Raw genomic sequence first — 17,097 nt, 5'->3', positions numbered from 1 at the left:
AATTCCTTAAAAATTTTAACTGTCCCCATTATAATAATAGGGAAAACAGTCTAGTTGAATCACAGTGGTGCAGGAAGGCAGCAGCTGTGGCCAATAGCCCTGAAGAAGGTCCATCAGTCTCTTCCCCAAAATGGAGCTGCCTTATCTAGTAAATAATAGAAAAACACAAGCTTTCATTGCTAGTTTAGGAAACTAGCTCCAATCTTATTTGTGAATGTAGGTGCAATTCACGTTGAGAAGAGGAATAAGGAAAAAAGGATCATTTGATTTTTCAATGCACCTACTGGTGCAATCACTATTCTCTTGGAAGTGGATCACACATGGCTACTTGGCTACGATACTAAACTACTCCGTGTTTTCAGCTATGGAAACCATTACAGATATTTGATGATAATGAATCTTTATTATAAGGTCAAAGGTTGAAAGAAACCTAATGGAAGCACCAATATTACAGAGAATAATTTAATTTCCTTCCTCACTACAGGTATTTTAAGAGGTTGGTAAACAGAAACAAATTACAGGTGGTGGTCGTTGCATTGTTTGGGTCACAGCATAAGTGTCCAATGAGTAATATAAACAATAGCACTCATGTTGCTGGAGTAGTAGTATAATTAAGGGTCAATGGGAACTGGTCTAGAAAAATACAGGCCTAGGTGGTCAGGAAGTATAAGCTCTAGTTTTTGTTCTGCCAGTTTTGTGACATGGACCTGGGAAAAAAAATCACTTCTAATTTAATGATAAATAACATTTATGTAGCATATCTGTGTACAAAAAGTGATTTCTTCACAATATGTCTGTGAAGTAGGCTATGATCTATCTCTAAGAATGTGATCTCATCCCATAGAACAGATTAAAGAAGAAGGTACTCAACAGGACTGTGATGTCATTAGTATAACAGACTTCCAAAAGAGAACTTATACAAAGGGGGTTTCAGCCACTTGCTGATCCCTGATTTCCACAAATAAGGGAAAACAATACATACTTTGTGGTAGTACAGGTGGCAGGTTTTATACTGAGTAGGTCTACTGATTTGGGGGATGGGGATGGGAAGGAGAACAGAATTGCAAGAGTGTGAGCAAGATGAAATGTAATTTTAAATTCCTTTTGTATGCTGCCATTGCCACCAATGACATGATACCACTACAACCAGAATAATGATATATATATGAGAGAGAGAGAGAGAGTGTGTGTGTGTGTGTGTGTGTGTGTGTGTGTGAGAGAGAGAGAGAGATGTTATCACAGAGGTCCAGGCAATCAGATCCCATAAAACAAGTAAGTTTTTAAAAGAATTAAATGAAGAACTCAAGAGTAGTTTAGTTTAGTGCCTCTTTCCCAGAAGTCTTGGAAGATGAGACACAGTGATACAACTGCAGGAATAAAGCATTTAGTGAGTGTTTACTATGTGCAAAGCACACTGGAGATAAAAATAAAGACAGTCCTTGTTTAAGTAGAGCAAATTATAATGGAAACAACACACAGAAGTTCTGAGCTCCAAACTAGGTGGAAAATTCTCATGGTTCTTAGGGTGCAGTGATAAAGTCAATGTTAATCCCTCCTGAATGTCATTTCCACCAATAAAATGATTATCTGTTTCTGACATGAAAACATCTGACAGTGCCAAGGACTGTTTTTTTCTGGGTTCCCTATAGCACCTGCAAGAGTAGGTGCCAGGCTACATCTCCACAGGAATCTCATTTATTGATTGTCATGAGGAGGAGGTGGTCTGAGTAATTACAGAACTGCTGAGCAGTAGAGCTCGACAGGTGCATGAAATCAGGGATTAGAAACATCCCATAGAGGTGAACAAGAAAAAATTCATTGTGGCACCAACTTTTGGAAGTGAGGATGACCAACAGTGGAGAAAAACTAACAGGTCTTTTCTATTCAATTAGTATCTTCATGAATCACGGTTGTTTCCAAGTTTAGAGGTGGGTGGGGTATGAATTCTGAAAACCTATTTCAGAACAGTTTAAGACAGGATCAGGGAAGATTTAAGGGGCAAAAGCCAAGGCTGAGATAAATGGTTATTAAGTAGGGAATAAGAGAGGCAGTCATAATTCAGATTAAATAACTTAAGGAATAGTTAACATATACATTACAAAGATGGCTTGATGCAAGTGCTTATTAGGTACCTACTATGTACAAGAAAAACACTGCTAGGTACTGAAGAATACAAAGATCAAATGAAAAATGGTCCCTGCCCTCAAGAAATTGACATCTTACTAGGAATATGCATGTAAAAAAGGATAAATGAGTAGGGAAAAAACACTACTAGGAGGTTAAGAAAGCACCTCCCTAAGCTGAATCATGAAATATGTGAAGGATGAGAGAATGGGACAGTGAAAAGGGCTAGATATGGAGTCAAGGGACTCCATCTTGACTACATCTGGAGGCTTTACCAACAAATACCAACTCAAGCCTGGGAAACCTGCCAAATGAAGGTACTGAGATAAATGCTCTGTCAGGTGTCTTCCAGTTCTGATTCTGAGATTCCTCGAGGAAAAGTTAAGATGGAAATGTTCAAAAGGTATGGGGACTATCCTATGCAAAGGAAGAGGGAAAATAGAATGCTGAGTTCAGGGAATAAACCATTTAGGGATATAGTTTAGTAATTCACTTTGCAGTAGAATTAGCTCATTCATATTTCAATTAGTTCCTCTGTGTGCTGTCTCAAAATAATAAAATGCACTTAACATAAACTAGTTTACTTTCTCAGTTCTCAAGGTTCTGCTGTGTGTTGTTGTTCAGCTATGCTGGCTGACTCTTTACCACCCCATGAACCATGACCCATAGCACATCAGGCCCTTCTATTGTCCACTACCTCCCCTCAAGTCTCTCCAAGCTCATGGTCATTGTTTCCATGATCCTATCTATCTCCTCCTCTGCCATTCCCCTTTTCCTTGAATCTTTTCCAATGAGTGCTGTCTTCTCATTACATGGCCAAAAGTATTTAAGCTTCAGTATTTGACCTTCCAACAAATAGCCTGAATTAATTTCTTTAATATTGACTGATTTTATCTCCTTGCTGTCCAAGGCATTTTCAAAAGTCTTCTTCAGCACCACAATTCAAGTGCTGGTTCCGTGGCACTCAGCTTTCCTCATAGTCCAACTCTCACAGCCCTACTCTGCTACTGGAAAAACCATCGGTTTGACTAGATGGACCTTTGTTGGCAGTGATGTCACTGCTTTTTAATATGCTGCCCAGATTTGCCATTGCTTTTCTTCCAAGGAGCAAGCAGCTTTTAATTTCATGGCTACACTTGTCATCTGCAGTGACCTTTGAGCCCAAGAATATAAAATCTGATACTGCTTCCATTTTTTCTCCCTCTATTTGCCAGGAAGTGATGGGACTAGTTGCCAAGATGTTATGCCCAACAATTCAGGAAGGATGTAAACTTGCTGGTTTCCTCAACTTCCAAGCAGGCACTAAGTTATTGTATTGTTCTTGGATCATTAAGACTCTCTTTAAAACTACAGAAGCATTTCCACAGGGCCCATTTCCCCTCCTTATTGAGCAGTGTGCAATTCTAGCTGAATCAATTAACAAACTCCCAGGATGAGTGATGACTAAGCCAGTTATAAGATAAAACAAAGTTTGGGTGGGGGAGGAAAGGCAGTATATCACAAAAGCAAAAAGTTATAGTAGTGTTCTCATTCGTGTTAACTGTGCTAAAAGAGATTCAAGTCATAATTATAGCCAAAAGTAGTATATGGAAAATGATAAGAACTTTTTAAATGAACTCAAATTCATAATTATCCATAATACTACACTTCCCAAATCACTTGGTTTACTATCCCCCAAAGAATTTAGGAATTCATTCAACAAACTGAGTATTGTACTTAGAATTATTTCTTATGTGACTTATCTAGTAATGACTAAGTACTTGAACTATCCATCTCCAGCTGTATCTCTATTCCAGCCCTGACATTTAGTAGCTGCCCTTGGACTTCTCTGCACCTCAATTCTGGAGATAATAACATCTGTACTTCCTATTCTCCAAAGTTATTGTGAAGAAAACATTTTGTGAACCTTGAAACAGTAAAAAATGTAATTGCGATGACTGTTATGTCACAGTAGTCTCGCTGCTATAGAATATGAAATACAAGAAATCTTAAATTCTTACCTTTCGTCCTATTGCTCCATTTTGCTTTTTTGGAGGAGGAGGCTCAAAAATTCTCTGTTGTTGTTGAGGTGGAAGTGTGGAATACAGAGGAATGATTTTAATGTCACCAACTTCTGGACCTAAATCATCGACTTCACGCTTTATTCTCTTACAGGCTTCATCAATTTCCTACCAAAAAAAGTTTAAAATAAACAAAACCAACATGAATTTGAATATTTTTCAAGTATTTATCATAATCAAGTCCTATGCAAAGTTTATTTTGTGTATGCCAGCACATTTTTATCTTCATGGATACTGTATTTTCAATTTAGCAACTTAAACTAATCTAGTGAACACCAATAGCTTCCCACAACAGTCCCAAGAAGCTGAGGTTTCTATATTCTAATGAACACATAAATGGCCTTATTTGCATTCAACACCCCTTTTTCTTCAAGTCAGATTTCCTAATTAATTCTCAACAAATTGTGCTAAAATTGAAATCTCTCACCCAGGAATATTAAACTGTACTCATGACCTTTTCAATTTTCACAATCTAAAAGAAATTGATGGGCAAGATATTTTAAATAAACCAATTAAGCTTTAATGTCACGTATCACTAATGCAATTATATGGAAGATTTGCTTTATTGTACCTAATGAGAACAAACACCTTTACAGTATAAACATGGATAGTCAAGAATGAGGCTAAACACACTGTCTAAAAATATCACAAAAAATTTTGCTAAAATTTTATCAACCCCTCCCCCACAAAAAACCCAAGAAAAAAACCCACCATTATAAGCTGATATAATTCAACTGATGTGTACAGATTCAATTAGGGAATACTTTATACTATTTTTTTTAATGTGGAAAGAAATATTCAAATACCAAAGTAGGTCAACAAATAATCAAATTTGTTGTTAAAATTAATGCTGGTAACAAAATTTCCTAGAATATTTTTATCAAGTACTTTAAAATTTAAGAAATGTCCATTTAAATTTTACTAAAACATTAAATAATACATAATCCAGTGATTAAGAAAATAACTGAAGTCAACTTCACTTCTTATTCAATAACATAAGATTATAGGAAGAACAAGTAAACCAGGCCAAAAACACTGAGGTAATAATGCAGGCTGTAGGCAATATAACCTTAAAAACCTCGACAGATTATAAGATATCTCTGAATGTAAAAATGGGAAGGGGGTAGATTCAGCTATATAACCTAAACATGGTGACTGAGAGAACATCAATAATTACTAACTTTTGTGCCTTTCTCAAATTTAAAGAATCTATATGACAATGATATATACACATCAAGAAAATCTTTAATGAAAATTAGAGCAAATAGGGCAGGATTTCTGAAAATGATTAATTACAACACACCTCATATTCCATCAGCTGACTAAAAGATTCCGGGATAAAAAACCCTACTGTGTTTACTGATTGCAAAAAGCTATTTGACTCAATGGAACAAAATAATAGCCTTAAACGCTTTCCCTCCAGAAAAGAATTTCTCATGCAAATTATTAAAACTGTGTAAAAGTAGCTGCTAAATAAAATCAGAAATAACTTGAATAGAATTTTTCAACTCAAGATAATTTGTCAATGGTCCCTCTAGTTATCAGCAACAATCAAGGCCTAAAAACAGGAGATGTATGCTCATGAATAGCCATGGATCTTGGCCTTCACAAGGTTCGAATCTAAGAGCTACTGAAGATAGGAAGGTGCACTACCACACAAGGGGTGGAGCTTTTAATGTTTCACCATTTGTTTATACTCTGACTCAAACACCACAACTTAGAACATACCTTAAAGGAAGTAAAATAGAAGAGAAAATGGTATAACAAAAACAAAACCTAGAGTATCTATGCTTAAATCCTGCTTCTGGTGTTTAATATTCATGTGACTGTAGCCAGATCACACTTTAGTTTCCTCATCTATAAAATGAAAGTTTCTTAGAAACTCTTTGAGCTTCCTTTTCCATCAGTTGCTCTGCTTGGTTTTAATGCCCCCCCCCCAATAAGTTCATCAACTAAAACATCACTGATTCAGCTCTGATACCCAACACCTCAACAATCTCAGTTGACTTTTTCCTCTGACTGGAAGGATGGAGGAACAATAAACTCCAAAGCCTACATTTACAGAGGGTGCAGAAACTTACATTTAACTTCCTTTCCATCAGCTGCTCTGATTGGTTTTAACTACAGGGACAACTGAACCTTAGCAAGCTCAACAAACGATACTCCACCATTCCTACCCAAAGCTATCCAGTCCTTTTTTGTACAGACATCCTCCATTAGACTCTAAACTCCTTGAGGGCAAGGACTTTCTTTTATTTGTATCTGTAGGCACTTAATTTTTACTGAACTGAATTGAGGTTTCAATTTTTGAAACTATGATTACTGCATTGTGGGAAACGAAGAATATGAATAGTCAAAGAAAGTTATGAAAACATTTGAATTGAGGAAGAATGAATTCAGCAGAACCGAGGAAAAAACCACAACAATCTAAAAGAAAACAATACTAAATGACACCAAAATTCATATAAATATAACGACCAACCTTGACTCCAAGATAATATATACATCCCTCCTCACATTAAAGAGGATATATAAGAGATTATGGGTATAGAATGAAGCACATATTATTAGTCATCATTAATATCATCCATCTGTTTTGCTTCCTTGCATGTCTTTGTCGAAATAGAAGGTGATTTTGTCGATTTTGCTGCTGCAGCTTTTTTTTTTTAAAATAGATGAGAGAATTTAGAAATGCCAGCTCACCCCTCAAAAATTTATCAATAAATTTGAAGAAATGTCTCTGATGGCACACTAATTACAGCTACAGATTAATTAAGTAGTTCATTTATTTCTGCTAAAATGCTCTACACAAATGGGCAACTCTCAACAGTAAACTTACTTTTAAAAAAGGGCATCTTCAAGTTGATTGACCCCACTGATTTAGTAATATGCAAATATTCCATAACTTCTGCCACAAATATCAATATGAGAATCAATTTATGACTTAGTAGATATAGTCCTTCAGGTAGTTGGAGTGGCACAGTGGCCGGAGCCTTGGGCTTGGAATCAGGAAGACTCATCTTCCTGACTTCAAATATAGCCTCAGACACTTACTAGCTGGGTGACCCTGGGAAAGTCCCTTAACCCTATTTGACTCAGTTTCTTCACCTGGAAAATGAGCTGGAGAAGAAAATAGCAAACCACTCCAGTATTTTTGCCAAGAAAACCCAAAATGGGGTCACAAAAAGTCAGGTACAACTGAAAACAATTGAACAACACCAGATGAAAAATTAGATAATTTTCTAACCAAAATGAATGCCATCCAAGGTGGATTAAAAGTGTTCCAATACCTCCAAGAACTTTAAAAATGCACTAACACCATTATGTTAATTATAATTATTATCTAAAGTTCTTCACAGGGTTTTCATCATGTAAAACTTCAGCCTAGTTCCACTATGAGTACTTTAGTAACAGAATCATTATTTTTGGAAAAATTTTAGGATCCAAAGTTTTTCCCTCCCTCCCCATCCCCAAGACAACAAAGCAATCATATATGTTTTATATATACACAATCATGTTATAGATATTCCCCTATTAGTCATGTTGTAAAAGAAGAATCAGAACAAAAGGGAAAAAACAAGGAAAAAATAACAAGAACAAATAAAGTGAAAACAGTATACTCTGATCTGCACTCAGACTCCACAGTTCTTTTTCTGGATGTAGAGACTGTTTTCCATCATAAGTCTTAGGGAATTGCCCTGGTCACTGTATTGCTGAGAAGAGCAAATTTCACAGCTGATCATCACACAATGTTGCTGTTACTGTGTACAATGTTCTCCAGGTTTTACCAAAATCTGCCTGCTCATCATTTCTTATAGCAAAACAGCATTCCATTACATTCATATACCACAACTTGTTCAGCTGTTCCTCAATTGATGGGAATCCCCATCATTTCCAACGATGAGCAGGATGTTTTCAGAAAAAACCTAGAAAGACTTACATAAACTGATGCTGAGTGAAGTGAGAACAACAAAAACATTGTACACAGTAAGAGAAATATTATGTAGTGATCAACTATGAGAGACTACATCAGATTGCTTGCCATCTTGGGCAGGGGAAAGAAAATGGAGAAAAAAATCTGGAATTCAAAATCTTTTGAAAAATGAATGTTGTAAACTATCTTTACATGTAATTGGAAAAAATAAAATAGTATGTACAAAAAAAAGATAAACCTGCTTATAATCATAATTTTAGGTTTTAAAAAACTGAGATATCAAATCCAAATCACAAATTTTACATAGAAAGCAACTGAGAGAATAAATTAGTTTCCCATGGTTTACAGAATGCAAGTTATTTGTACAGCCTGGAGAAGCACCTAATGTGAAGTAAAGCGCTTTTCCACCATGCAAGACAAGTGAAATATCACAGTTATCGATATAAGACAATAACGTGACATGGTTATTAAAAATGTATTGGGGGGGCGCTAGGTGGCGCAGTGGATAGAGCACCGGCCCTGGATTCAGGAGGACCTGAGTTCAAATCCGGCCTCAGACACTTACTAGCTGTGTGACCCTGGGCAAGTCACTTAACCCCCATTGCCCCGCAAATAAATAAATAAATAAATAAATAAATAAATAAATAAATTTTTTTTTTTAAAAAAGGTATTAGGGGGCAGGTAGGTGGCACAGTGGATAAAGCACCAGCCCAGGACCTGAGTTCAAATCCACCCTTAGACACTTGACACTTACTAGCTATGTGACCCTGGCAAGTCACTTAACCCCATTTGCCTCGCCAATAAATAAATAAAATTTTTTTAAAAAAAAGCATTAGACAAACAAGCCATGCTGGGGGAAGGTGGAAAATGTTAAGCACAGAATATCTGAAATATGGTTAGGTTGTAAGCATACCATTATTTCATTATTTTATTTTTCCAATTACTTGCAAAAACCAATAACATTTATTTTAAAAATTTTGAGTTCCAAATTGTCTCTTCCTCTCCCCGACCTTTGAGAAGGCAAGCAATTCAATATAGATTATATACGTAGTCATAAGCATCCCATTTTTTAAAGAATAGCATGACTGATAATCAAAACCAGTTGTTCTTAACTTTGTTTTATATTTTAGATACCTTTGGTAGTCCAGTAAAGTCTATGGATACCTTTTCAGAATGTTTTAAAATGTATATGATTAAATATTGAGTATTACAATGGATAACCAATTATATTACATATGCAGTCATGAAAAGGTTTTTAAAAACGAAATTCACAGCCCCTAGGTTAAGAATCCATGGAACAAGATCATCCCCTAAAGTCCCTTTAAGCTTTAAACCAATTCTATGCTTTAAATTCTAGATTTTAAAAGCTAGGATAGGGGTTCTTAACCTTTATTTGTGCCATAACCCTCTTTGGAAACCAAAACCCCTTTTCCAAATGTTCTTAAATGCATAAAATGAATAGGATTATAAAGGAAACCAATTAAAATGTATTAATAAAAACATCTAAAAACAATGGTGAATCTAGAAACTATAAGATGAAAAATGTTTAAGGGGACTAGCAAAGTTTTTATTAATCATTTTTTTCCCAAATATTCCCTGGACACAATTTCAAGAAATACCAAAGACCCAAGACAGGTCAAAATAAATGACTACTAACCATTTCTAATGATTCACATGAGCAACAATGATTCAGAAAGTATTGGCAAAAATCACAAAATCTTGAGAAGGAAAATGAAGATTCACAGGGGCACAGGATGAATTTCCCTAAATTCTGCCTTTTGGCAAGGGGTGTAGAAGAAAAACGTCAATTATCGACCAATTGAAGGCAAAGAAATTCTGCCTTACCATGTGATTTATATTTTTGCAAATAAGCTCAAAGTTAAGGACAACATATTCTTATGAAGGGAGAGAAGGCACCTAACAAAAAAATGTTAAGAATGTATTTCTTTGGACCCACATCTACAAAGATATTTATAGCAACTCTCTTTGTGGTGGCAAAGAATTGGAAATTGAGGGAATGCTCCAAAATGGCTGAACATGTTTTGGTATATGAATGTAATGGAATACTATTGTGTTATAAGAAATGATGAGCAAGTAGACTTCAGAAAAACTTGGAAAGACTTAAGTGGACTGATGCTGAGTGAAGTGAGCAGAACCAGGAGAATATTGTATACAGTAACAGCAACATTGTGTGAAGATCAACTGTGATAGACTTGGCTCTTCTCAGCAGTTCAATGATCCAAGACAATTCCAAAGAACTCATGATAGAAAACGTTCTCCAAATCCAGAAAAAAGAACCGTAGATTCTGAATGCAGATTGAACCATACTGTTTCTATTTTTTGGCTGTTTTTTTTTCCCTTTTTTGAAGTTTTTCCCTTGTGGTCTGATTCTTCTTTCACAATATGACTAATGCAGGAATATGTTTAATGTGACTGTTCATATATAACCTGTATCAGATTGCTTTCTGTCTTGGAGAGGGGGGAGGGAAGAGAGGGAGTAAGAAAAATTTGGAACTAAAAATCTAATGTAAACAAATGTTGAAAACTATCTTTACATGTAACTGGAAAATAATAATACACTTTTAATGATTAAAAATTTTTTAAGTATTTCTTTGAATTAAAAGGACTTTAAAAGGATGCATGTGGGAGCAGCTAGGTGTCACAATGGATAAAGCACCAGCCCTGGATTCAGTAGGACCTGAGTTCAAATCCGACCTCAGACAGTTGACCAGCTGTGTGACCTTGGGCAAGTCACTTAACCCTTACTGCCCGGAAGGAAGGAAGGAAGGAAGGAAGGAAGGAAGGAAGGAAGGAAGGAAGGAAGGAAGGAAGAAATCATGCATGCAGGAAGAGCACATATACTTTTGTATATCCACCAAGCAAGCTACAGAGAAGATAGTTATTGTGGAGAAAGATTAGCAGTAAAGATGTCCAGAAATTCAGGAGAATAAAAAAGACCCAGTGATAAAACTCATAAAATGTCTTTTATACAAAGTCCAACAGTTAAGCAATAACTGAAAGGAAACAAGGTTCAACAAGGGGTAGCACTGAGCCTTGGTGGAATGAAACTTATGAATCAAATACAGTTATATCTTTTTAAAAGAAATAGTGTACTTAGAGATTAGGAGGTATGGTTAAGAAAATAGCTGTTCAGCATAGAGGGCACTGAAAACTGGAAATTTCCCTCCAAAAAATGCTTTCATTTTAGGAGAATAGTTTGTTAACTCAGATTCGAGTAGAGCTAGATGAATTGAGTGTTCATTACTTATTGTAGTTCTTTACCTCCAAATTTAAAAGAACAAGACCAAGCAACATGAATGAGAAGACAAAAGTGGAAAGCCCACTGGCTCAGTCAGAATGCTTGCATTCTCCTCCTGTTCTTGACACTTCCCACATTTCTATGTAACCTTGGGCAAGTCACTTAAGCGCTCCAGGAACTTAAAGGAAAAAAAATCTTTAAACTAGAAGCTCTCTGAGATTCTTTAAAGTTCAAGGTCTCTGATCCTAGGATCTTAGCATCACATGATGAAAGGACAGAGTCCTAAGTTAAAGTCTGAAGAGTGCCTATGTATATTAACCTGAATATATTTATTATTATGCAAGGAAATTTCTGTTCAGTATCTACTAAGGTCATCTACAAAAGGGGTTATATATACCATTGTGAACAGCAACAACTGGAAAATGATAAAAACAAGTTCTGATAAGTGTGTGTATATATATATATATGTATTCTAATAACAAATTACAGTTTCATAAAACGAAGAGAATAAAAATACCTCTTGTCCAGTAAGGAAAAGAAGAAGATCTCCTTCCTCCTCCTCACACATGTGAATTTGTATCACAGTTCGAATTGCAGCTTCAAGGTAATCTCTCTCTGGTTCTGGAGTATAAAAAATCTCAACAGGGTGTGTACGGCCAGGGATAGTTAAAAGGGGACAATTATCAAAGTAAATCTGAAATTTCCCCGCATCTAAAGTAGCACTCATAACGATAACCTGAAAGGAAAAAGAAATATTAAAATTTATTGATGTGTAATATATTAATGTAACTTTAATATTTTTAAAGTATAACTCTATATACTACCCTTTATTTTGGTTGAGAAAGTTCATAATAATACTAAACAAATATAAACTATTTAGTTGATACTTAAAACAATGAATTCAAGTTGGAAATTTTGGATTAATGTTCTTGCATATTTAAAAACCTTCTTAAACTGTGCTCTTTAATGTTAAAAAAAATATATTTATATACTTAACAAAAAAAATCAATTTATACTGGGTACCTATTTTTTCTCCAAGGCACTTCAGTAGTAATATTCATCTTAGTCAAACGTTCATAAAGCTTGGCTCAGTCCTACCTACCCTACCTACCATCTCCCACAAACCTGAATAATCTTGATACTGATCCCGGTTTCTTCTTTTTCAATAGCCCATCTATGTTTAGTGATTCATTTTTTTCAATCAGCAAAAATCTGCTTTCCTTCCCTCCTCAGCATCTCTCTCCTTTCCAACTCCCTTTCATCTCTACTGAAAAAAGAACTAAACACACAACCAAGTAAAATAAAACATTGCACTGGCAATGTCCAATAAAATGATTCATTCTGCACTCTAACTGCTTTACCTTTCTATGAAGAGGTGAGTAGTATGTTCTATTATGAGTACTCTGGAAATCGAGTTGGTATTGTACTAATGAGAATTCCCAAGCCCTTCAATATTAACAGTTTCCGTTGTATAAATTGTTCTCCCACTTTTGCTGACCTCATTTTTTACAGAACAATAGTATGCCATCACATTTATATACTCTAACTTGTTTAGCTTTTCTCTAATTGGTGGGTACTCCCTGTATTTCTAATTCTTTGACACTACAAAAAGAACCATTAGAAATTTTTTTTATATGCTTGTAATTTATTTGGTTTAGATCTAATCCCTTCCTTATTTGTCCAGCCCTTTTTTGGGGTCATGGGTTTTACAGGGAGCCCAATCTTTACCACTGTTTTCCAGGTCAGTTATTTTTGCCTTTTCTTTTGACTTCATTATGTTTCATAGTCACTTTGTTCTTTAGTCAAGGTTTTGTATCTCTTAAATTCTCTTTCCAATCCTTTCTTGCACTATTCTAATTATTTTTCCTTTAGCATTCTTGTTTCATTCATAACATTTTACAACTCTAGTGTTATGTGTCTGAGGCCGGATTTGAACTCAGGTCCTCCTGAATCCAAGGCCAGTGCTCTATCCACTGTGTCACCTAGCTACCCCTATCTTACAACTCTTAAAACAATTTCTTCCTGGAATTCTAGTAGGTCTTGCAACCAGTATGTGTTTTCCTTTGAGGCTTTCCTTGCAGATGTTTTGGAGACACCCTCTTCTTTCGAGTTTGTGTCTTGTGCCACTACAATAACCTTTTATGGTAGGATTCTCTTATTTGCTATTTCTTCCAGCTTCCTTAGTGACCTCAGAAGTTGTGTTATGGTTGGGCTCTCCACACTTCTGGTGGGAACATCTAGGTTTTTCCTATTTACTGCTTTCTTGGGGTATTGAGTACTATTATTTCAGGACCTCAGGGACCACTGACTGAGAATCTGCTCCCCAAAATGGTATGATATAGGGCAAAGTCTTATTGTTGCCTCCCTGGCTAAACTCATAACTTTCTGACCTGGATTCAGGCCTAACCCTGTTTAAAAGATGCAGTAGACTGATGCTGGATTCCACCACTAACAGCCAGCTAGAAAGCTCTGCTTGTTCACAGTGATAGTAACCAAAGGGTTCTCTTTTGCCTGGGATTTTTGTTCCGGTTATTCTGCTGATGGCTTCAAAACAGGCTAGAAACCAAAAAGTGAGGCCCTGCTTTACTCCAAAGGTTAGTTACAAAGCTACTTCTTGCTTCTAAACCTGAGCCTTGTTTAGTACACCCACAACTGCTCCTCACCCTAAAATTGTAACGCTAAATGCAGGTCATTTCCTCAGTCTATTCTGTATCAGTGCCTAAAAATTGGGTAGTGAGCTACAGAGTTGCCAGTTGGCACCTGTTCCTACAAAACATACAAGTTTAGGCCTGTATGCTCCAATGGGATCTCTTCTTGCCCTGGTGCACTTTCCCCAATTTCTCAATAAGGATTAGTGTAGTGCATTTTCTAAATTTGGGGGGAGGGAGATGGACTTGTGGTCTAGACGTCAGCTGTAGTTCTTGCTCCTGCTACCTTGGCTCTATTTCTGCCCCTGGCAGATTTAGACTTTTGTCTATTCCTTGCCTCTTTCCACTTTAGAGATGCCAGAATGACAAAAGATTTCTCACTCTCCAGATCTGGGACTAGGACCATAGTAAGGTGGTGAGAATATAAAACAAGACAAGCATATCAATGTCTAATACTTCTAACACTTGTGGAACAGTTAAGAATTTTAAAGTTCTATCATATAAAGTACCCTTCAGCTTACTTCTTGTCCTAGTTGCCAAAATTAGATAAGGTTTTCTGCAGCTTCGGGATTTCATTATTTAAGGAGTTAAAATGTTATCTCTCAACATTTTATTTCTTAAACTTTTTCTAAATACTACATTGTTACTGTGACAATGTACTGTTAATTTAGAATGCTGTTTTTAACTTTTTCTGCAGAAATATCAACTAATACTCTGATCATTCTAACCTCAATGTCTAGAACAAATTTGTTACCACCACACTTGAGTTCTATGTTGGAACCTTCTCAAAAAGGCTCTGATGCTTGTGATGGTCACACTTAAAAAATGCTTATTCAACTTCTACCCACTGTTCAAAGTCTAGTTCAAGGCCCAAGTTCTCCACGAAGTCTTTCCCTCTCTGTTATTTAGCGATTTCATAAATAAGGGATGATTCCTCCCAATTATTTCTATGAGCTCCTTGACTACCTGTTTTATATCCTCCAGAGCACCTAAAAATAATGCTAAATATACTGTAGGCAAAGATGTACAAGAAAAATATTCCTATTGTTCCATACTATCTTTAATATATCTTTAAAGGATTTCCCTAAAGTTGGGAAGTACATACATTCATTTTTCTCCTTGGTGTCACCAGGTTAAAAAAATTCACCTGGGGTAGGATGAGGTAGAGAAGAGGGGGTGGAGAATCAAGTTGTGATTTCACTGGTGATGGCAAATTCCACTAACAAACCCACTGAAGATTAGCCACTGTTGTGAAATTTAGTCTTACGAGAGTTCACCAGTGACTTGTTCAGGACCATCCAGCCAATATGGCAGAGACACTTATAGACAGTTTCTCAATGATTCTAAGGTCAACTGTCTATCCACTATGCCACAGAGACCGATTTTATCCTCAAAAACAGACAAAAAACCCAAATCTGTATCAAAAGGGAACTGTGTGATGTCAACATTTTATACCTTTAAATCTGATCTTTGCCTCACAACTTCCTTCAGAACTCCCATGAGAATATCTGTGGCCAAAGTTCTTTCATGAGCTTCATCAAGGATTATAACACCATAACGCTCTAGAAGGGGATCATTCATAGCTTCTCGAAGTAACATTCCATCTGTCATATACCTGAATTTGAAAATAAGCACCAATTAATCTGGTCATTTTGCATTTAAATTTCACTGTATGTAACATTATGTAAACATTTAAAAACAATAACAAAATTTTTTTTAAACAGAAAAAGAAACTGAGTTGTGAGGAACCTCATAGGCAATCCAATCCATATCTAAACAAGAACCCTCTTCATCAGATACCTATGTACCAAACACTGTGTGAAGATATGGGGGATACCAACTCTATAAATCTTTATTGGGAAGTAGATTACATTCTAGCATAAAAAGACAATAAATAATATAGTTCTAGCTTATAAATTCAGATTAATTTGACTTTAAAATCCATATTACAAAAAAAATCCAATATTTTACTGTACAGTACTGTTCTTGCACTGTCTCTTCCCAAAAATCTTCCTCCAAGGGAAAGCAAAAGAAGAGACACAAAGAAAGACTGCTACCACTAGATCAGCGGCTTGGCTTGAGACCTCTGGCACCGGAAGATAAGACATCTGCCCTGTTCCACCCACCTACCAAGCCAGTGGTTGGTCCCTGTATGTCCTTGTCCTCACTCAGGTACTACATGTCTGTCCCCGTCCCCAGCCCATGTGTGTTGTTGCTCCTCCTGCTCTTGCTTCTTTGTACCTGGCCCCAAAATGTCCTTGAACTGTGTGCCAGGTCCCTCTCTACACAGGTCCACAAGTCCCCTTTCTGCCTTTCTACCTCACTTCCCCACATCCTAAGGCAAATCTGCATTATGCTTTACATAGGGGTCTAAGGAATAGTCTACTTATATAAAACAAGAACCGCCTGTATATACTAATAAACATAAAAAGAATAAAAAAAAAATTAGTTGAATACAAGGCAGTTTGAAAGGAAGTACATTAGCAGTTAAAGCAGAGTTTCTTAAGCTGGGGTCCATAAACTTGTTTTTAAAAGGTATTTTGATAACTGTATTTTAATATAATTGGTTTTATTTTAGCATTTAAAAACATTCTGAAAAGGTATCCCATAGGCTTCACTAGACTACCCATGACATTGGGGGGGGGGGGGGGGCGGGGCAGGGCAGAGCAAGGAGGGTTAAGTGCCTTGCCTAGGGTCACACAGCTAGTAAATGTCAAGTGTCTGAGGCCACATTTGAACTCAAGTACTCCTGAATCCAGGACCAGTGCTTTATCCACTGCGTTACCTAGTTGCCCTACCTATGACATTTTAAAAAGGTTAAGAACTCCTAAATTAAGGGGATCAAGAAAGTCAGTGATGGAGTTGCAACTGAAAGTGAGGGATTCTATGAAACAGATGAGGAACAAGCAATCGAATAATGACCACTTCATTGCAAAAACTCCTAGAATCATTGTCTCCATTTCCTCACTTCCCACTCATTTCTCCAAAACCTTCTGATTGTCCATCCTGTTTAATTGTTCATTCTCTTTTGTTGGCTTACCTTTCTGATCTTGTCCCTTAACTATATACCCA

General features: G+C 36.3%; 1 protein-coding gene across 1 annotated transcript in view; it reads right to left on the bottom strand.

The window, feature by feature from the left end:
- The window catches only part of DHX15 (DEAH-box helicase 15), a 71,364-nt gene that overhangs the window by 22,414 nt on the left and 31,853 nt on the right, over nucleotides 1-17,097 (bottom strand). Inside the window, exons 4-6 of the mRNA XM_043970085.1 lie at nucleotides 15,481-15,640; nucleotides 11,895-12,113; nucleotides 4,125-4,292 (exon numbers count right to left, since the gene is read on the bottom strand). Of these exons, the coding sequence (XP_043826020.1) occupies nucleotides 4,125-4,292; nucleotides 11,895-12,113; nucleotides 15,481-15,640 (547 nt within the window). The remainder of the gene's footprint in view (nucleotides 1-4,124; nucleotides 4,293-11,894; nucleotides 12,114-15,480; nucleotides 15,641-17,097) is intronic.

Source organism: Dromiciops gliroides, chromosome 6, assembly GCF_019393635.1.
Source record: "Dromiciops gliroides isolate mDroGli1 chromosome 6, mDroGli1.pri, whole genome shotgun sequence".
In the NCBI taxonomy this organism is placed as follows: domain Eukaryota; kingdom Metazoa; phylum Chordata; class Mammalia; order Microbiotheria; family Microbiotheriidae; genus Dromiciops; species Dromiciops gliroides.
Note: the sequence above shows the minus strand (reverse complement) of the source record. Positions and strands in the feature narration are given on the sequence as shown.